Here is a 22,516-nt window from a genome sequence, read left to right as displayed (position 1 = left end):
AATTTAATGGAGCCCAAATAAATTAAATGGTACTAATTAAATTTTTGGGAATTTAATTAGCCCATTTAACGCCTAATTAACTTAAAAAAACTTAAAAATAAAAATACCCGAGCCCAATTAAAATAACCTGGACCCGGACCCAACTAACTTAACCCATATTATTTTAGACCCGACCCGGACCACATGACCCGACCCGGATCCACCAACAACCCAGAAACCCGAAACCCTACTCTTCCATCTTCCCCCTTGCCTCGGCCGCACGAGCAGCAGGCCTTCACGGCCTGCTGCAGCCCAGCTCCGACCACCGTGGCCGGAGCCCCGCCGGCAGGACCTCCCCAGGGTCCTGCCGATTCGAACCATGCCCTGGCCCGAACCCCATGCTGCCTCCTTCCCCAACACCGAACCCTCTTCCACCAAAACCCTAACCTGCGCGCCTATGGCTTCCCTTCTGAAAACTCAATCGGCCGTGACTCCTAGCCCCAACCCAGCCAAGGCCGACCCATCTAGACACTCTAGGGACCCCGTAGGACCTAGCCAGCAGCCCCCTTCAAGCCATGGATAATAAAAACGTGAGCATGAACATCACAAAGCCAAAACCGAGTGCATAAGAGAAAGGATTTGAAAACTTGCTGTCAAAAATGATAAGTCTCGGTACTACACACCCACACGCATACATACACTGATATAGGATTGAAAAGAGAATAAAATCATGCCTTAACACTGATTTGATAGAGCTAAAACGTGCACGACGGGCTTCGGGACGACGGGGCGACGACGGGATGACTTCGAGCTAGAAAACCCACGGCTAGGGCTCTTGGATGGTGATGGCCGATGGTGAAGAGGCTGAGAAGTGAGGGTGACGGCTGATGGGGGGGGGGGGGGGAATATGATCGGCTAATAGGGTTTTGGGTAGATTAGGTTTGATTTTAGTGTTAATTAAAATATAGGTTAAATAAATAAGGATAAAAAGTTTTAAATATTAAATGTACAACTTAAACTCCTAATTAAAACTTTAAAATCTGATAACAAAAATAAAATCTCGAAATTAGTAAAAATAGGAATTTTAAAGGTATTAAAAAGTCCATATTTTGGCTTAAATAGGGTAAAAACGGACTCCTAAAATTATATAAAATTAAGTACTTAAAATTTTGAGATAATAAAACTCAAAATAATATTTTAAGGCTCTAAAAAGGTTCATAAAATAATTTGGGTGGAAAGTTGTCATCTCGTCCGTCCACGGTCCCGTTTACGCGATCAAATAATTAAAATACTAAAAATCATAAAAATCACTAATTATGGGTTAAACGCTTAAAAATAAATTAAATCATGCACAATTAATTCACATAATTATTTAACCCATAAATCATAAATTTAAATAATTAAATATCCTAATTATGCAGGCGGATTTACGTATTTAAAAATACCGGGTGCTACACTATTACTCTATCGAATAATTTCACTTGTTTCAACGTAGTACATAGCATTTGCTTATAGGGTCAATTTCGGGGATTGGATTTTTTATTTTTATTTTTTGACAAAGGGGGTTGGATTTGGATATACCTGTTGGGTTTTTGTTTGCAAATATGGACGTTGTGTGTGTGATTAAAATATAAATATTATTTATTGTATGTATTATATTTTTATTTCAAATCAATTTAAATGTTAAAATAAAATGAAGACATACAAATGAAGAAAATCATGGACAAATGAAGTTTAAAATAAAGATAGAGATTTTGTTCTACTTTTTGGTTTTTTGAAGGGTATTTTAGATATTTCATCTTGGGCTTCACCAAATTAATTTTAATTCTATTACTAAGTGGTGCTCTTCTTTAATAAGATAAATAATAATAATAATAATAATAATAATAATAATAATTTGATTCAAAAATAATAATAATAATAATAATAACAATAAATAAATAAATAAATAAATAAATAAATAGCAAGCATGTTCCCTTTATTTTCCCCATTTTGGACGGCGTTCACCTGAAATTGAGGTTTTTTCATTCCATACAAGTGGTGAGAACTTTAATGTGATGGATTTTATTCTATATTGAATGAATTTCAATTTAAATTGCCGTGGTTTTTAGATTAAAATGTGTGTATCTCACATTAATGAACCTATGAAATCATACATAGTTTACCAAATGAAATTCATCAAGTGTTGCATATCAAAAGGGTATGTCTTTGATTTTAGGTTTGACACTTTAATGTCCAGCTAAAGAATAACATGATTATAGACAAGATATGAATTTTCTAGGCCCACGCAAACACGACTGAACAATTTGTCGTTATAGCAAATACTTCGTATCAATTCTCGTTTTACAGAACTAGTTGAATCAAGTTACTATATGAGTCTATTAAAATTTCTTATAAAGTATTTAAATTTTCATTTCTAACTCATGTAGGACAAATGTATCACAATCATCTCTTCTTCGAAACACGTCGTCTTCATCACGACCTGACCTTCTATTTACCAGCATCGAAAAATTAAAGGTGGTCTCTTATCATGTAGCATTTTGCACAACATGTTCAAGAGGTGACTCCATCTACATGGTACGTAGTTTTCCTCACATAGCACTTATCTCCCAATATTTTTGGTATTGACTTTTTTTATACCATTACGTAATGTTCGAGCATAAGCTATCGAAAACAAGAGTGCGCAATGAGTCTTTATAACAACAGCTTTATAACTATATCTGCTTTACAGAAAATGGTTAACTCAAGTTGCTACAAAGCTCAACCCTTATAAAACAGTTTTTTTTTAAACTCAAATAAATGAACTATTATTGATAATGTGCAGGATTGTTACATAAATGATCCAAATAAGAAATAATGAAATTCGGAGGCCCGCTCCAAATTGTGGAACTATCATGAGAGCGAGAGTCTTTTGCTAAAGCATGAGCGCACTCGTTCGCTTGTCGCCGGACAAAATCAATTGAGAAAATCGTGTCACTTCTTTGAATTTGTTCACAATAGTACTAAACTCTGAGACACCAATACTGTTTGAATTTATCGCATCCACTACTACCTTTGCATCAAGTTCAGAGTAGACCTTCTTCATTTCCAAACTACGCACCCACGAAAGTGCTTCAAGGATTCATATGGCTTCACCTTCCTTTACACTCACCACACCATTTACAACACAACTTCGACATCGCGGAAATTACCATTTTCATCCCTCAATACACAGCCCACCCCAATTTTCTTTTCCTCGAAGAAAAACGCAGCATCTACATTGCATTTTAAAAAGAGTGTGTTGGTTTATGCCATAGATGGCATAGGTTTTCTAGAGTTTCATAAGTATTCACTTCGTGCATGACCTGCTTAGTCCCCCCATCCAATCACATAAATACTCATGTGCAAACCTCACCCTTGTGGCCGAATTTTTGCTAGTATTGTTTCATATTTTGTCATTTCTCTGCCTCCAAATACATCGCAGAATCATACAAAATTTGGCTCTCTTGTACTCATCCAGCTTAGGAGTGCAAACGAGCTGAGCTACTTGTGAGAAGCTCGTGAGTAGCTCGGTCAAATCTCGACTCGAGCTCGAGTATCTCGAGCATACAATCGAGCTCGAGTCGAGCTTTAAATCTATGTGCTCGAGTAGCTCACGAGCTACTCGATAAGTCACATATATATAAAAAATATATAATATATATATATATATAAATATAATATATATAATATTATATTTATTTTTTTAAAATATTTTATATATTTATTTATTTATAATATTTATATATTTATTAGATTTATATATTTATATATTTGTTTATTAATAACTAATATATTATTATTTCAAAAAATATATATAATATTATATTTATTTATTTGTTCATATATTTTTTATTTATATATATATAATTTTCAAGCTTGAGCTCGAGTACTCGAACTGTAGACGAGCTCGAGCTCGAGTACAGAATTTACTATTCGCTCGAGCTCGAGTAGTATGCTACTCGAGCTCGGCTCAGCTTGATTGCACCCCTAATCCAGCTTAGCCAATAACAAGAAAAACAAATCAAGAAAAGATTCTGTGTTTTCTATACACTGTTCACTGATTTGATGCAATTGTGAATGACTCCGAGCTCGAGTAGTATGCTACTCGAGCTCGGCTCAGCTCGATTGCACCCCTAATCCAGCTTAGCCAATAACAAGAAAAACAAATCAAGAAAAGATTCTGTGTTTTCTATACACTGTTCACTGATTTGATGCAATTGTGAATGACTCCAACACTCTTGTGCAAAAGGACATGAAATAAAATATGTCAGTTATTTTCAATACCCATATTGCAAAATTCACACCTCAATGGCACAAAATTTCTTCTCTGTAGATTATCTTTTAATGGCACACAATTTCTTCCAAGTCTCCAAAGGAATATTTCAATCCTTATGAAACAGTTAAAACTTTGATTTTTAACTCATTTTGGACAAATGTACCACAAAAATCATATCTTTGTCATATTTAGGCTTAAAGTAGGATTTAGAAAATTGATGGTGTAACATGCAAACCATATATGATATAATAATACATTGTTGATTAATCCATTTCGATGCATGTAGTGTGTATGAAAAACATTTGTGTTGTTTTTAATACTATGAATACACATAAGAATGTTGATTGTAGCTAGGGATTATTTTGATTTAGATTTTTAAAAAAAAAAAAATCAAAAAGTGAACAAATTGTGGGAGATACTATCAAATAATGCAAATCAAAATTTGAGTTAAATACAATCTAAATAGTGGAGGTTGTAAAGTATTTATGGAGTATTGAAAAAGAGTTCGTTATTGTCACGCTCCGGACTCAGGCCCGCGCTTAAATGACTGCACACATGCAATGGGTTCATATAGCAACTACTTTATATTCGTCCTCGCTTTACGAAAATGATTAACCCAAGTTACTGTAAAAGTTTATTATAAATTTATAACCCATTATAAACTCATTTTAAATTTTTTATTTTTCTCATGTAGGACAGGAATATCATAGCTTTACCATGCCAAATCGATTGATAAAGATCATTTAACTTTTTTACTAATAGTAACAGATATATATACTTTTAAAAAAATAGTAATATATGTATATGTATGAATATTAATATATTTATTTTTGTAAAGGAATCAATTTTGATATTCAATTGCAGGATAATGATACAATTTTTTCAATGTTTTCTCCGAATTAATTTTTTTAGTATACGTACTAAAATTCGATAAGCATTTATAAATGCTCGAACTTCATAATACTAGCATGTTGCACCTGAAAACATGCTTTACTTATATATGATACAAATTAATAAATAAGGTATTCTAAATTTCTAATAAAAAAATTATAATTAACATAAATAAAAGATATGACGTTAACTTTGAAAAGTATTTTTGTATATTATTTAAAATATCCAAATAGAAATTAGCAACATCATATTTTTGTAACTTTTACCCCTCTCAGCTCTCAGGTATTATTTTTGTCACATTTTTTTAAATCCACAGTTCCACCCACAAATTTTCAGTCAAGACAAAAGGGAATATGTTAAATTCAGAAAGATACAGCATTAGCCCTCTCTCTCAATTTTAAGAGCATAATTTGAACATAGATTTGTACAAACCTTATTCAAAATAAGATTATATAGAAATATTCATTTTCAAGTTTTAACATTTTCATCAAACTTCAACAAAGATGAGCATAGAAGACCTAGACAAATGAGGTTTCATGTTAGATAGCAGCACATCTCATGCTTGATCCAGGTTAAAAATGACCGTCGCTTTTGGATAAGCCCGACGAAAGCTCAACATATCTATGGACTTGCTCAATCTTCTATCACTCACATATTGGCTCGGTGTTATAGTCATCGACTCAAGGACAGGTGAATGCTCGAGTAGATACTTGATCAAATTCAGCTCGCTTGGCACGCCAAAAACATCAGCCATCTTCACGGTTCTCAACCGATGAAACATGCATTTAGAAGATAATTTGCTATCCCAAAATTCCAAATTAACATTTCTGGTTGCAGCTGATGAATTTCCTGAACCCTACAGGAAAAAAAAAAAATTTAATAGATAAATAAATAAAACCACTTGATCCACCAAAGAGAAAATAAAATCTAGCATGTCTAAGTTACTCACAGACATTTGCAGGTCTAGCAAATTTGGGGAATTCTCAATTAGTTGAAGCACAACACACACCTCATTCTCGTCATCAAAGCTAACTTGATATAACTCAATAAACATTAACTGGTGATAGGTACGCGTATTCCATCCTCGACGATTGCCAATACTCAAATACTGACCACAAAAGAGTCATATGAGTTCGAATTCACAAAGCAAATTACTGTAAATCATAAAACAATATAATGGTGTATGCAAAATGGTAAATGTCTCGCAAATTAATGCTTTAGAAGGTAAGTCAGACAGGTAGTATCTTACCTTTGTGAAGTATATGTGCCCAACGAGCCTCTGAATCTTGGGAATACCACCAAGAAACTTATCGAAGTTACAACTCAAACTATGTTCGAAGTGCTCAGCAATGTCATCAGTCATATACATAGCAACAGATACAGCAACCAAATTTGGAGTGTTAGCAAGACAAATATCCTTGAGTTTGCCTTCTAAAATCAAGTATTTGAGTTTTGGAGCATGGACAGTGAGCTCTAAGCTATCAAAGTACGACAATGTCATGCTCTCGAGAAGAGGGCAACTCGAAATGAGATATTCAATATCGGAAGCGGGGATTAAGACTTGCCGAAAATTGAGGTATTTCAAACACAAAAATCCTCTGAAGTTTGGTGGGATTTCTATTTCACATCGAACGAGCTCCAAACGAGTCAGCTTCTTACAAGAAAAAAGGCAAGATGGTGCCCTGAACCACTCACTTTCTCCCAATTCAAGAACCAATTCTTTGACATCTTTCCGTGAAATTAAAAGAAGCCATTGACCAACATAAGGAGACCCCTGCAAGTATGATGTAGATATAGCGAACTTATGAACTGGCCCGATATGTAGAAACAAAAACTTGGTGATGAAGTTGGAAAGATTGTTTTCGACAACCGATCTATCATTGTCATAGATTACACAATCGTCATCGAACACAAGATGCGTCAGCGAGGCCCATCTAAACCTCCATCTTCTTGACAATATGCTCGTTCCCACAGCATCCCTTATCGGAAGCTTACCAAGGATGATTTCAATGATGCTTTGAGGCAGTTCGCCTATCAGATCTTGATCAAAATCATTTTCCATTTGAACTTTTCAGCTAAATAATCCCTGTTCAGCAACATAATCAAACAATTATAGTAGGACAATCATCTAAACGGTAAATGATTCCTATTCAACGATTCTATACTTCCGGGTGGGGAAAACACAAAACCATGACAAAAATTCAGGCAATAGTTGTGCATACAGAGAAAAATGAAGAAACAAAACAAAACTTGTGAAAGATTGGCATTATTCCTAATAACTTAACAAGAAATTCTGGAAGCATATACCTTTGTGGTCAAGAAAATAGAACATGATCCAGTTTTCAATCAAAAAAAATCAACAGAAATCATAATGCCTAGCTTTTACAGTTAGATTGATAAAAATATAATCAAAACTCAAGGATGTGATTCATAAAATCAAATTTCCCGAAAGTTCTCAACCTCCTTCCCAACCTTTTGCAGACATGAAAAAACAGAAGAAGAAAAAAGAACCAAAAAGAAAAAAAAGATTTTTAATCCAATGTCTCCAGATTCATCAACTTCCTCACCAACCCAGCAAACAAATCCGAAACTACTACAACCACATCTCAATAAACATTCGATTAATCACACTAAATTTCCAAATGATGATAAATTTTAAAAAAAAAAATGAAAAGAAGAGTTAAAAAAGTTTGGATCTTTCGGCTCACAAGAACATCAGCAAATGAAATAACGAAAATATAATTTACTCAACTAAGAAAGCTTGATGAAAATGGAGTGATTACTTCCCAGGCGAAGGAAGCTTTTTGGAACTCTTATGATAGTCTGAAGAGGTAGCATGAGATCACTTGGGGGTTTTGCATTTAGTTCGTTTTTTCACTCGATTTCATGATAAATAAACGCATAAATGATGAAGGGGTGGAAGATTATTTTTTTGGAAACTGGATAATTAGCATTAATTAGGAAATTTAACTACAATTACATCATCATTCCTTAAAAAATTTGGAATGGAAATTAATATTGATATGCATGGCCTTGCTAGTTGGCAACTAACAGTGAGCTACCCTATTGGTTTCACGCCACGCCGGCAACATGTGATCATATTTTCAGCCTTGAAAGCCACCTGGGAATGTATATTTGAGTGAGTTGAACTAAGTACAATACATCAAAGATATATAAGTTATGTTTAAAAAAATATATACACCAAAGATAAGTCAAAAAATACGAAATATATTATCCAAAGATGCAAAAGTTTAGTTATGTTATGTTTTAGTCCAAGGACTCTTCGTTTAACTTATTTATTTAGTTTAATTAATGCTTGTAAATTTTTAATTTATTCGATATTATTTATGTATTTTTAAAATCACTTTTTATTAAATTTTTTACAATTCTATAACTGGATTACGATATAGTTAGAATGTTTGCATTCATTTCATCATATTTCGGAAATAATATACCCTGTTAGGTTGATTCAAGTGTAGCGTATCCAGTGGACTGTGCATCGTTCGTTAGGTTGGGATCCACATGTTTTGCGTGACTTCTACACCAATCCAAGAGCTATTAGTATGCCAAATGAATTTCCACCGTTGTAGCATAGCGTTTTTTTATAGGCTCGTTTTCGAGGATCGATTTTGAAGATGTCTGATGTGTGCATGTTTTGGCAAATATGGAAAAAGCCCACTTTTAAAAAAAATAAAATAAAAAACAGGCATGCTCCTTTCATTTTCCCCAATTTGGGTGGCGTTCACCACAATTTAAGGATTTTTCACTTAATCCAAGTGGTGAGAACTTCCGATATAAAATATGGTGGATTATATGTTACATGCACGGAGTGAATTTCACTATATATTTGTAGCCATGATTTGTTGATTGGTGAGAGACCCCCAAAAAATGCGTGGATCTCACATCAATGAACTATGGAATACATAACCTGAGTATCATTTTACATAATTAAAATATTAAACATGATTAATGGCTCATTAATTACACAAATCAAGTGAATAAGCAGCTCGAAACCAAAGAGTTTGAGCTCAAACTTTCCAAAGAGTTCAGATACACTGAAGTGAGTTTGAAAGCACCAAACATAGATCGGAACGTCCAAGGACGGATCCAAAAATTAGATTTAGGGTGGTCTTGAACTTAATGTTAAATAAATTTTATATTACTATGAAAATATATAAATTATATATGTGTGTTTATATATAACAAAAGTTAATATATCATGTTGTTCAACGTAATGCCCCGCGAAATTTTGAAATATAAAACTCATCTATAATAGAATCTACATGTATATATATATTTATATATATATATCCTTAGCTAAATCTCATTGAATATATAAAGTGACAAAAAATCCCAAATAAATTCATCTACAATTTTATTGCGAAGTGTCGTTTTCACATGTTTCATTGTTATAAAAAAAAACTCACTAATTAATATTGGTGATAAATATATATATATATATATATATATATATATATATATATATATATATATATAACATAAGATGAAAACAAATGGATTTTATTTGTCACTATGAAAATTGTCTCATCTTCGTATATATACATATTTATATATTATAATATAATATAATTAAAATTATAATAAATTATTTTAATTATTTATACTAAATTATAATGAAAGAGACGTGAAAAATCAAAATATAGTTTTGGTTTGTTAAGATTTTAGCACATCACGATATATTTAAATCCAAAAATTTAAAATACCTGAAAAATTAAAAAAATTAAAATCCTAATAAATAATGATAAACTCACTTGATAAAAAAACAAATATTTATTATATATAAAATAAAAATTTATAATCAAATGATACGTTACTACAATACATATATAATAAGAAAAAATAAAAAAAAATTGTATTGTCAACATGTTGAAAGCCGATAGGCTTTGTCCCATATAAGATTTTAATATTAAATATAAAATCCATTTTTCCCCTTTTGTTTTTTAAATCCATTTGTCGGGCTTTGGGTGTTGAGGCCTTGAGAAATGACTTTATTGGACTGCTAAATGAACACCTTATATGGTTAACCAAAAAATAAAAAGGGATGGGCTACAGCCCAGGATAGCCCAGCCTTAGATCCGTTTCTGGGAACGTCCGAAGAGAAGTTAGGTCATGCAGATTGTGAGATGTCAAAAGTGCATGGACACTTGTGGGATCGGATCCATCGATCGTGAGTTCGGACCATTCGAACACAGCTGTCCACTTAGGTGTCAAGACGCGGTTGATATGTCACTGCATGCATGAGATCGGATCGTCCGATCGCCGTCTATAAATAAGTCGTGGATTTCTCATAGTTGGTGTGTGCTTAGGTGTTTCATTGTCTAGTGTATATGTTTTAGTGTTTCTAGCCATACTATCGAGGGTCGGACATTAGCAAGTCACTACCGGAGCTATAGCAAAGTTACGCTATAGTTGTGGCCTACAACAAAGAACTGACGATAGACGCATGTATAAGTTTGAACTCCTAGTAGCTATTGGGAAAAACATTAGCTTCTTTAAGGCATCTAAATCAATTATAGTGATATAGTATTCCCTAAAATGTAGGCTTGGACAATAGACCCTGTTGTACTCGACCTGTCTAATAGAGGTACGTAAGTATTAACTAAGATATCCAGCGAGTATTCATGATTATATGTTGCATTTATGTATCAAGATACATGTTTTACTGTTTTATACATATGTTGCATGTTCATATATCGTATTGAGTTTGTATCTCTTTCGAGATAGCCATTTTAGTAAGGTCTCCTAGCCATACACTGTCGATATGAACCGACAACTAGAGCTACCGTGATGACAGATACGATGATCTAGACGAGTATGTGAGATTTCAATCGGATTGGACCCCAAATCAAATACTGTAATTAAAATAATCTCAACTTTATTTAGAAAATCAAAGTTTGAAATTCAATAAACTAAAATAAAATAAAGAAACCAGAATTTCAAGGACGGATTTGGGTACATGGTCTGAGACGGGTTCTAGATACAAGATTTCACTCAATTTTCATTCATGTAAATCATATCAATTGACAATATCATCTATTTCAATTTATAGGCCAAGAACCCTTAAGTGTTATTTACTGCCTCTCCCGAGTGCCGAGTAAATTTTATTATGTTAATGTCAATTTTGATATAGCTATCAGAAATCAAAGAACAAAATAATTTAATCAAGTTCTATGGTTCTCTTTCAATGACCTCAAAAGAACTTGTAGGAGGCCCAAACTCTACAAAAATCCTAGGTTGTGTTTTCCTATGATCCTATTCAAAATCTCCTCTCCCGAGTGCTAGATTTCAAATAACTATAACAATTCAACATATTTCAAATAAATAAAACAATTCAATTAGTGATCAAGCTATTGAAATACAATCAAAACAGGAATACACAAATAAATTGTTAATAATAAATAATAGTAGACAAAATAATAGTCATAACATGAAACTTAAATCAAGATCCGTCAATCTCTAGAAATAACTAACAAGTTTATAATGAAATAATTAAACACATAGACATATTCAAAAATCTCATAATAAATCAAGACAGATAATAAAAATCACAGAGTAGAGTTTCTCCGTCCCCAGATGTATGTTCTCTGTCTTTTGATTCGATTATCCCTTGTCGTTCGCTCCCACATCTCAAATTTGTGTCTCATGCCTCCTTGAATGAGTAGTTGTGTGTGGTTGTGTTGTTTGGGTGCCGCTTCTTCTTCTCTAGATTCTCTCAAATTTGTGCGGCTCTTTTGCGGCTTCTTCCCTCTCTATTGTGTACTTGAAGTCCTTTTTATATGTCTCGAACCGCCTAATAAAGCTCGATAAATCATGTATTTTAAAAACTAAAAAATCTGCACACTTCTCGCACAAAGCAGCGTTGGGGCGCTAGGAAAGATGCGTGAGTGCGCTGCTCTTTCGTCTTTTTTTATTCTTTTTCGCACAGCTCAAGCGCTTAGGCATTGTATACTTGTGCCTAGGCGCTACTGCAGTCTTCCTTTTGCGCAAAATTCTTTAAAAATTCATAACTAGAGTTCTAACCATCGGATCAAGCTGATATTTTTACAAAAGCTTTAAAACATCCTAAAATTCAATGTGAACTGTGGAGATCGGATTTGAATGTCTCTAGCAGCTCCAGTAATTTTGTAAACTTTGCGGCTTCGTAATTCCTTCATCCGCTTATTCTTGTTAATTAACTTTCAATCCTCGCATCTCACAAAAACAACAACAAATGCGCCTAAAATCCACTCGATATATCACAAAATTCAAGTCAAAACATATATAAATTAAGTGCTTAAATTGCACTTATCAAATCTCCTTAAATTTAGACTTTTGCTAGTCTAGAGCAAAACAATAATTTGTAGTATATCGGCCTTTGAATTTTATATTCCAAGATTCAATCCACATGTCCGCTAATTTTCTCAAGAATTATCGTGTGCATGTGATTTGCCAATCTCATCTACCCACCTAACTTTCGATAAAATCATGCATGCAAACCACAAGTTTTATAAAATCATCAACTCCGCTCTCAAGTTTCAAAATACTCTCAACCAAGTTCAATCTTTATTTGCACATATCAAAAGAACTTTTTCGGTTAATAATAGGCTCAAGAAAATTAAGCAAGAAATAAATATCCAAATATATATATCAATGGTAATCAAAGACTCGGGATTCAAGCAAAGAAACTGAATATTTTGCAATTGAGTAGCTAAAAATATTACTTGCATTGCATTTTCAAATATTTATCTTGGTTTTCTTCTACTCCATGCATTCTCCATCTTTTTGCCTTGTATTATTTTTTTTAAGGCATCCTCTCACCTTACTTTCTCCACAATTACTTTTTTTTTTGAACTTTTTAGCTACTCAATTGAATTTGTGTTTCCAAGAATATAGAGTGGCTAAAAAGGCTCAATTGATTCAAAAATGCCTAAATCACTTAGTTTTTTTAAAAATCTATCTCAGTCTCAAGAAAAAATCACAAGACTTAAGAATCAAATCCTCTAATCCACATCACAAATCCATATAATTGTTCTTTAATTGCTAGGAGTATCGAAAATCATGGCATTCGTGCATATATGTGAGAACTAAAGATTAAATATAGTTAATATTGACTTTTTCCACACAAATTTTTTTTTCATCATAGGCCAATTGTGGGGCCTCGGGTTGCTAATCTCATATTTTAAGGGCAATTAATAAATAAGAATCATTAATCTAATAAGAAAAGAAAGGATCCAAAAAAAAAAATTTTTTTTTTTCAAAAAGGGGTGCGCCCCCGCCGCCAAAAACTACCGCGGGGGCGCCCCTGTTTTTTTCCAAAACAATAGGCTAATCTCTAGGCTGCGCGCGAGCCGTCAAAAATTACAGCGGGGGCGCCTCCTGGAGCAGAAACTTGCTCTGTTCTTTGTCCGCAAATCTGATCCCTTCACCATCTTTCAATTCATCAAACTCAAGTCTAAAACATGATATAAAAGATCCAAATCATGCATATTAATATAAACAAAGTCTCAAGCATCGATACATGTATTTATTACATCGCACAAGTCTCTAAAGAAACGATAAACGACATAATCTATCTCAAATTTCATACATGTATTCCAAAACCCACAAGTTCTAAGGTTCCATGCTTCTAACATTCAAAACATCATCTACAACCCGAGTCCTCACGTGCTAGACTCTCTCCCAGCTGTCAATGACGTCGATGATCAGCTCCTGCCCTCTCTGTTGTCATGCACACATACAAAACAAGACAACAGCCGGATAAACTCCGGTGAGATATAATTCTCAGTATAATCAATATATCGAAAGCGTTAAATAAATCATATTAACTCTATTTAAAACTCGACTCAACAAATAGAGTACTCAAACTCTTTAAATACGAATTGATTCATATAACTTCGAAGCCATCAAGATTCATAAATGATCTTGACATGGATATCCATCTAACGAATTTGTAAACGACTCGCAAATAAGGTTAACCGCAACCTTGGCTTAGAATCAATTCGATATAACATCATATCAACTCAAATTTAAAGATTCACTACCTAAGATGGATCGACAATACCACAATCAAATCAAAACATAAACAAGTATGTGATTTTTGCGGGCAACTCAAAGATAACCGTTCTTGAGTTTCAAAGTCCCTACTTCGCGATGTCGTCATTATACCTTTGTTTATCGAGGTTCTGAACTCTTCAAATCTGCGAGATATAATCAAAATACATATATCAAACTTCATACCAATCTATCATTTCAAAAACGAGTCAAAACCATCAAGAATTCATCAATCAATCGCATTTCAAACCTCAACTCTTTCTTCGTTCGTTCAAGTTGGCGTCTTGTGTATTTAAGCCTTCAAACTCAACTGAAACTGAATAAGAAAAATACTATAACATTCATAACATCTCAACAACAACTTCAACTCAGAAATCGGCTATCAAAATAGTTCCAAAACTCGATTAAACGACGTAGCAATTCAAAATTGGTAACCGACGTAATCCCGACTTCGAAACTTGTAACTCCAATTCATATATCAACATGTATCATATAAAACTCAGTCATAAAACATCTTATCAGCAGCTATAGTCATTGATATACAAGCTACAAATCATAATCAATCCCTTCAATCATCCAACTTTGATCCAGTTTCGAAATAGAAGCGATACAATAGCAAGAACATAATCAACAACTAAAAATCTGATATCTGCTCCATAATGATTTTGAAATCCATAAAACACAGCATAAAACTTACACGAGATTGAAGCCCTCATCGTAAGGATTCCAAAACACTTTTCGGAATCAAAATCGGACAATCGGTTCAAAAGTTACAAGGATTTGAAGATCAAACTTTCAAAGAAAACAAATAAGATCTCGGCTCTGTTTCTCAATTTTTGAATAAGGAATGAAGTACACGTGCAAAAGCTGAGTAATCCAACACAAATCTGATAACTTTCAATAAAATTTCACTTTAATCCCTAGATTATTCAATAATTGCAATTTGGTCCTCAGCCCTTATTTTAATTCAATTTCAATCCTAAATAATTTAAGAATATTAGATTAAATCAAAACTCTAAATATTTCCAAATTAAATATACTCGGATTAAAATTAAATAAATTCGGATTAATTTCTAATTAATCCCGGGCCTTACATTTCTCCCCCACTAAGACATGAGTTCGTCCTCGAATTCATAAAAAGTATAGATATGCAGTCCGCATGCTCATAAGAATAAAAATAACTGAAAACTGAATAAGAACTCACATCAATGAAATAAGTAAGGAAATCGTTGCTTCATATCTTCTTCGACTTTCCAAGTCGCTTCTTCAACTCCGTGTCTACTCCATTGAATCTTCACCAATGGAATGGTCTTCGTTCGGAGTTGCTTCGTCTTTCTATCAAGAATCTGAATAGGTTGCTCGAAATAACTAAGAGTGTCATCCAATTCAGCTTCATCGGAGTGAATCACATGAGATGCATCAGATATGTACTTCCTCAACATCGATACATGAAAGACATCATGTATTCCAGATAAAGACATAGGAAGAGCGAGTCGATAAGCTAGATTGCCTATCTTCTCGATAATCTCAAACGGCCCAATATACCTCGGAGATAATTTCCCTCGTTTACCAAATCGAACGGTGCCTCTGAACGGTGAAATATTCAGAAACACTCTATCTCCCTGATCAAAAGATAACGGCCGTTGTCGTACATTCGCATATCTGGCCTGTCTATGCTGTGCTGTTCTCATTCTCTGCTGTATCAGTTTCACCTTTTCAGTCATCTGTCTGATCATATCTGGCCCTAACTCAGGTACCTCAGAAACATCATCCCAATACAAATGCGTACTTAGAGCTTCTTGTAGGCTATGCCAAAAGTGCGAAGTAAACCTTGGATCTCGGTCAGATACAATCGACTTTGGCACACCATGAAGTCTTACCACTTCTCGAATATAAAGATCCGCCATTTGATCATGACGATAAGTCATTCGATAAGGAATAAAGCACGCAGATTTCGTCAACCTGTCGATGATCACCCAAACAGCATCGCATCCTCGAGATGATCGCGGCAACTTCGTTACAAAGTCCATGGAAATATGATCCCATTTCCATTCAGGAATTGATAAACTCTGTAATAAGCCACCCGGTTTCTTTCTTTCAGCTTTCACCTGTTGGAAATTCAAATATTTAGATACAAATTCAGTCATATCAGACTTCATTTGCTTCCACCAGTACTGACTCTTCAAGTCGTTGTACATCTTTCTGCCTCTAGGGTGAACACTAAAGCGACTACAATGGGCTTCTTTCAGAATATTCTGTCTCAAGTCTGCAATATTGGGAACAACTATTCGGTTATTCACATACAAGATATCATCGTCACTAAGCTTGTACTCAGACCGATGTCCTGATCTGATCATTTCAATCGATTTCTGTACATTCTGATCAACTTTCTGTGCTTCTTTGATACGAATCAACAACTCTGGCTCAGCACTGATTGCATACACTCTCATCGGCCTTCTATTTGTCTCAAATACATACCCAGAAACACAATAATTCTCAATCAAATTAGATACACCTATAGTAGATAAAGATAGAACACATACTTTTCTACTCAGGGCATCTGCTGCTGCGTTAGATTTTCCTGGATATTTGATTTCACAATCAAAATTCTTCAATAAATCAAGCCATCGTCGTTGTCTCATGTTCAATTCAGATTGTGAGAATAGATACTTCAGACTTTTATGATCAGAAAAGATTTCAAACTTCTCGCCGTATAAATAATGTCTCCAGATTTTCAATGCAAAAACGATAGCAGCCAATTCAAGATCATGAATCAGATACCTAACCTCATGTGGTTTCAGTTGTCGAGAAGCATAAGCAACAACATGTCCTTTCTGCATTAAAATACATCCCAAACCCTGGTGAGAAGCATCACAATAAACAATAAAATCACCAGTACCTTTAGGGATTGTCAACACTGGCGCAGGAGTCAATCTCTTCTTCAGTTCAACAAAACTCCTTTCACATGCCTCAGACCAAACAAATGGTGCATTCTTCTGTGTAAGCTGTGTAATAGGCTTCGCTATAGATGAAAAATCTCGAATGAATCGACGATAATAACCAGCTAAGCCCATAAAACTTTGAATTTCTGGCACAAACGTCAGTCTTTGCCAACTGATCGCAGCTTCTACTTTGCTTGGATCCACTGATATACCATCTCCTGAAATTATATGGCCAAGAAACACGACTCGTTGCAACCAAAACTCACATTTGGATAACTTGGCATATAATTTTTCTTCCCGTAACGTTCTCAATACAATTCGGAGATGATCAGCATGTTCACACATATTCTTAGAATAAATCAAGATATCATCGATAAATATTATCACGAAATCATCTAGATATCTTTGAAATACCCTATTCATCAATCCCATAAAAACTGCTGGTGCATTCGTTAGACCAAATGGCATGACTATGAATTCATAATGGCCATACCTGGTTTTAAATGCAGTCTTAGGAATATCTTCGTCTCTAACCCTCAGTTGATGATATCCGGATCGCAAATCAATCTTCGAATATACTGACGATCCCTGCAATTGATCAAATAAATCATCGATACGAGGTAAAGGATAGCGATTCTTTACCGTTGCTTTGTTCAATTGCCGGTAGTCAATACATAGTCTCATCGATCCGTTCTTCTTTCTAGCAAACAATACCGGAGCACCCCAAGGAGAGACGCTCGGTCTGATATAACCCTTGGCCAACAAATCTTCAAGTTGGTCTTTCAATTCTTTCAATTCAATCGGTGCCATTCGGTACGGTGTTTTTGATATCGGTTGTGTACCTGACATCAATTCAATACTGAAATCTACCTCTCTGTATGGTGGCAATCCTGGAATCTCATCAGGGAATACATCTGCAAACTCGCTCACCACCGGTATATCAGTCAATTTCGGACTAGTCTTCAGTATATCGACTGCATAAATAAGGAATCCTTCTGCCCCTTTCTGTAACAAGTCAGTCATAGAAAGAACAGATATCAAAGGAATTCTAGCTCGTGATCCCTTACCATAAAATTTCCATTCATCAGTCATATCAGGTCTGAACTTCACAATCTTTTTAAAACAGTCTACTGTAGCTCTGTACTTGGTTAGCATATCAATACCGATTATGCAATCAAAATCAGACAAACCAAGTACAATACAATCTAGCTCAATCTCATGCCCCTCACATTGTAATATACAATTTCGTACAGACTTCACTGATACAATACCTCGACCCAGAGGTGATGAAATAGATACAACAGTAGCTAAGGGCTCAACAGGTAATAAATGCAATGCAACAAACTGCTCAGATATAAAAGTATGCGACGCACCAGTATCAAATAAGACATAAGCAGGATAACCATAAAGAGAACAGTTACCTGCAATCACATCATCTGGTGCCGCTTGTGCTTGCTCCTCAGTCAATGCAAACACCCTTGCTTGTTGCCTCGGAGGTTGATTCACCGTCTGACCTCCTCCTCTACTCGGTGCTGCAGGCTGTGGTTGAAAAGAGTGAACAAAAGATGTAGATTGACCCACCGGTCTCGATGCTCCAGTACCCTGTGCACCCTTAGATCCTCGTTGTGGACACACTCTCGCAAAGTGTCCCATCTTGTTGCAAATGTGGCAGCTTCCAAATACCTCTCGACATTGTTCATCGGTATGGCGACCTCCACATTTGGTGCAATATACATCAGACTTCTGTCCAGCTCTAGACTGTCGAGATCCACTAGAAACAGAAGAGCTACCACCACCTGATCTCTTGAACTGTTTGCTCTTTCCCTTGAAGAAATTTTTCTTTCCACTGCTGCTACCTCCAGCTTCAAATCGAGGTGGCTGTGGAATCTGTGGTTGTTCTTGTGGTTGTCTCATTGGCTGTGGCACAAACTGTGCTCCTCGTTGTTTTAGTATCCCTGCTTCTGCATCCTTTGCTCGATTCAGAGCATCAGCAAAGGTATTTCGTCTTCTCGAATTCACCAGTGTAAACACATCAGGATTCAAGCCATTGATAAATTGATCGGCTTGAGCTTCGTCACTAACAGCGATATGTGGTGCAAACTTCAACAAGCTAGTGAATTTAGCAACATATTCTTCAATATTCAACTGTCCCTGTTGCAAACTTGCAAACTCTGCTCCTTTGTCCTTGCGATAAGACACAGGAAAGAAACGCTGATAGAAAGCAGTTCGAAATACAGACCAGGTAATAACAGTACCTTGGTTTTCCAGTGCTCTCTTCATCGCTATCCACCAACTCTTGGCAAGGCCATGCAGTTGATGAATTATCAATCTCACACGAAGATCATCTGTATAATCAATGGACTCAGATAACTGCTCAATATCTTCTAGCCAGTTCTCACACTCTATAGCATTCTCTGTTCCTTGCAACTTCGGTGGTTTGAATGACTGGAATCGTTTCAAAAGTTTTTCCATCGGATTAGCATCACTGAACTCATCAGTAGACGTACTACCCTGTCCATGTTCAGACACTGTCACTGGGACCTGTGCAGCATTTGTCTGTTCAGGCTGATTCGTAGCCAATGTCTGCCTAACTCTCGGTGCTGGTCGGGGAGGCATATCTGATAATCAAACAGATTAGCGTACAGTTCAATCTCAAATACATCAAGTCTGTTGCAATCCACATTGCCTTCGTAGATCGAGTTTCAATTCATCCTCATAATACATACTAGTACTTCAATCAAATAACTAAATAGCATGTAATTCACAACATTGTACAACATACTATTCGCAAATTATCACAGCATCATGTGACAATTTAATATTTGTAATCAATAAATCATATACCATACAATTATGAAAGAAATAAATAAATCATAATAGAGGACTCGATCTACCCCGCTCATCTAGTCATAGTCCGAGAAACTTAACGCTCTGATACCACCTGTTGTGGGGCCTCGGGTTGCTAATCTCATATCTTAAGGGCAATTAATGAATAAGCATCATTAATCTAATAAGGAAAGAAATGATCCAAAAAAAAAAATTTTTTTTTTTCCAAAAAGGGGTGTGCCCCCGCCGCCAAAAACTACCGCGGGGGCTCCTCTTGGAGCAAAAACTTGCCCTGTTCTTTGTCCGCAAATCTGATCCCTTCTACTCCTTCCAATTCATCAAACTCAAGTCTAAAACATGATACCAAAGATCCAAATCATGCATATTAATATAAAAAAAGTCTCAAGCATCGATACATGTATTTATTACATCGCACAAGTCGCTAAAGAAACGATAAACGACATAATCTATCTCAAGTTTCATACATGTATTCCAAAACCCACAAGTTCTAAGGTTCCATGCTTCTAACATTCAAAATATCATCTACAACCCGAGCCCTCACGTGCTAGACTCTCTCCCAGCTGTCAATGACATCGATAATCAGCTCCTGCCCTCTCTGTTGTCAAGCACACATACAAAACAAGACAACAGCCGGATAAACTTCGGTGAGATATAATTCTCAGTATAACCAATATATCGAAAGCGTTAAATAAATCATATTAACTCTATTTAAAACTCAACTCAACAAATAGAGTACTCAAACGCTTTAAATACAAATTGATTCATATAACTTCGAAGCCATCAAGATTCATAAATGATCTTGACATGGATATCCATCTAACGAATTCGTAAACGACTCGCAAATAAGGTTAACCGCAACCTTGGCTTAGAATCAATTCGATATAACATCATATCAACTCAAATTTAAAGATTCACTACCTGAGATAGATCGAAAACACCACAATCAAATCAAAACTAAACAAGTATGTGATTTTTGCGGGCCAACTCAAAGATAATCGTTCTTGAGTTTCAAAGTCCCTACTTCGCGATGTCATCATTATACCTTCATTTATCGAGGTTCTGAACTCTTCAAATCTGCGAGATATAATCAAAATACATATATCAAACTTCATACCAATCTATAATTTCAGAAACGAGTCAACACCATCAAGAATTCATCAATCAATCGCATTTCAAACCTCAACTCTTTCTTCGTTCGTTCAAGTCGGCGTCTTGTGTCGTTAAGCCTTCAGACTCAACTGAAACTGAATAAGAAAAATACTATAACATTCATAACATCTCAACAACAACTTCAACTCAGAAATCTGCTATTAAAATAGTTCCAAAACTCGATTAAACGACGTAGCGATTCAAAATTGGTAACCGACGTAATCCCGACTTCGAAACTTGTAACTCCAATTTATATATCAGCATGTATCATATAAAACTCAGTCATAAAACATCTTATCAGCAGCTATAGTCATCGATATACAAGCTACAAATTATAATCAATCCCTTCAATCATCCAACTTTGATCCAGTTTCGAAAATAGAAGCGATACAATAGCAAAAACACAATCAACAACTAAAAATCTGATATCTGCTCCATAATGATTTCGAAATCCAAAAAACACAGCATAAAACTTACACGAGATTGAAGCCCTCGTTTTAAGGATTCCAAAACACTTTTCGGAATCAAAATCGGACAACCGGTTCAAAAGTTACAAGGATTTGAAGATCAAACTTTCAAAGAAAACAATTAAGATCTCGGCTCTGTTTCTCAATTTCTGAATAAGGAATGAAGTACACGTGCAAAAGCTGAGTAATCCAATACAAATTTGATAACTTTCAATAAAATTGCACTTTAGTCCCTAGATTCTTCAATAATTGCAATTTGGTCCTCGACCCTTATTTTAATTCAATTTCAATCCTAAATAATTTAAAAATATTAGAATTTAAATCAAAACTCTAAATATTCTCAAATTAAATATACACGGATTAAAATTAAATAAATTCGAATTAATTTCTAATTAATCCCGGGCCTTACACCAACACATTTACAACATCATTTCTTTAACTCAAACTAACTCGTGAATTTTTTTAAAATTTTTACACACCCTCCAAACTTAAAATCATGCATTGTCCTCAATGTAAAATAAACCAATAAAATAGCAGAGGGATGCACATACCTGTGAAAACGACCATAAGTGATCATTGTCCTTTTATCGTTATTTTCAGCACATTGGGGTATAGTAAAAGTAACACCTCCAAACTTCATCTCCGCACATCCTAAAAGAAATTTGGCAAGGGAAAAAAATTTAAGATGCACATAAATAAAAAACAAATAAATAAATTAAATAAATAAACTAAAAAATTTTGGGTTGCCTTCCAAGCAGCGCTTAGTTTATAGTTTTCAGCCCGACTATGTCTGCACTTTCAAAACATTAAGCTCTTTGCATCAATTACGGACATAGATAAAATAAAATAAATTAAACCAAAAAATAATAAATATATAATTAAATCAAAATAAT

General features: G+C 34.7%; 1 protein-coding gene across 7 annotated transcripts; it reads right to left on the bottom strand.

Moving 5' to 3' along the window:
• Window positions 1–5,432: 5,432 nt before the first annotated feature.
• Window positions 5,433–8,641, bottom strand: LOC140875126 (F-box/FBD/LRR-repeat protein At1g13570-like). Of its 7 annotated transcripts, none has more exons than XM_073278682.1 (4): window positions 8,623–8,641; window positions 6,417–7,253; window positions 6,117–6,275; window positions 5,436–6,023 (listed from the first exon to the last, which is right to left on the bottom strand). In XM_073278682.1, exons 2-4 carry the CDS (start codon window positions 7,227–7,229, stop codon window positions 5,724–5,726), a joined length of 1,272 nt encoding a protein of 423 aa, XP_073134783.1. In that variant the 5' UTR covers window positions 7,230–7,253; window positions 8,623–8,641; the 3' UTR covers window positions 5,436–5,723. The 7 variants fall into 7 exon arrangements, with proteins under 7 accessions (XP_073134784.1, XP_073134783.1, XP_073134782.1 ...); XM_073278681.1 differs by lacking the exon at window positions 8,623–8,641 and adding an exon at window positions 8,220–8,526; XM_073278679.1 differs by lacking the exon at window positions 8,623–8,641 and adding an exon at window positions 8,230–8,525.
• Between the last annotated feature and the right edge of the window lie 13,875 nt (window positions 8,642–22,516).

This window comes from Henckelia pumila, chromosome 1, assembly GCF_033568475.1.
Source record: "Henckelia pumila isolate YLH828 chromosome 1, ASM3356847v2, whole genome shotgun sequence".
Lineage (NCBI taxonomy): Eukaryota > Viridiplantae > Streptophyta > Magnoliopsida > Lamiales > Gesneriaceae > Henckelia > Henckelia pumila.
Note: the sequence above shows the minus strand (reverse complement) of the source record. Positions and strands in the feature narration are given on the sequence as shown.

Coding starts and splice junctions, on each gene's coding strand:
- LOC140875126 (XM_073278682.1), bottom strand. CDS start 7,229: ATGGAAAATGATTTTGATCAAGATCTGATAGGCGAACTGCCTCAAAGC. Junction 6,276..6,416: donor GGCACATATACTTCACAAAG/GTAAGATACTAC, acceptor TTTTGTGGTCAG/TATTTGAGTATTGGCAATCG. Junction 6,024..6,116: donor TGCTAGACCTGCAAATGTCT/GTGAGTAACTTA, acceptor TTTTTCCTGTAG/GGTTCAGGAAATTCATCAGC.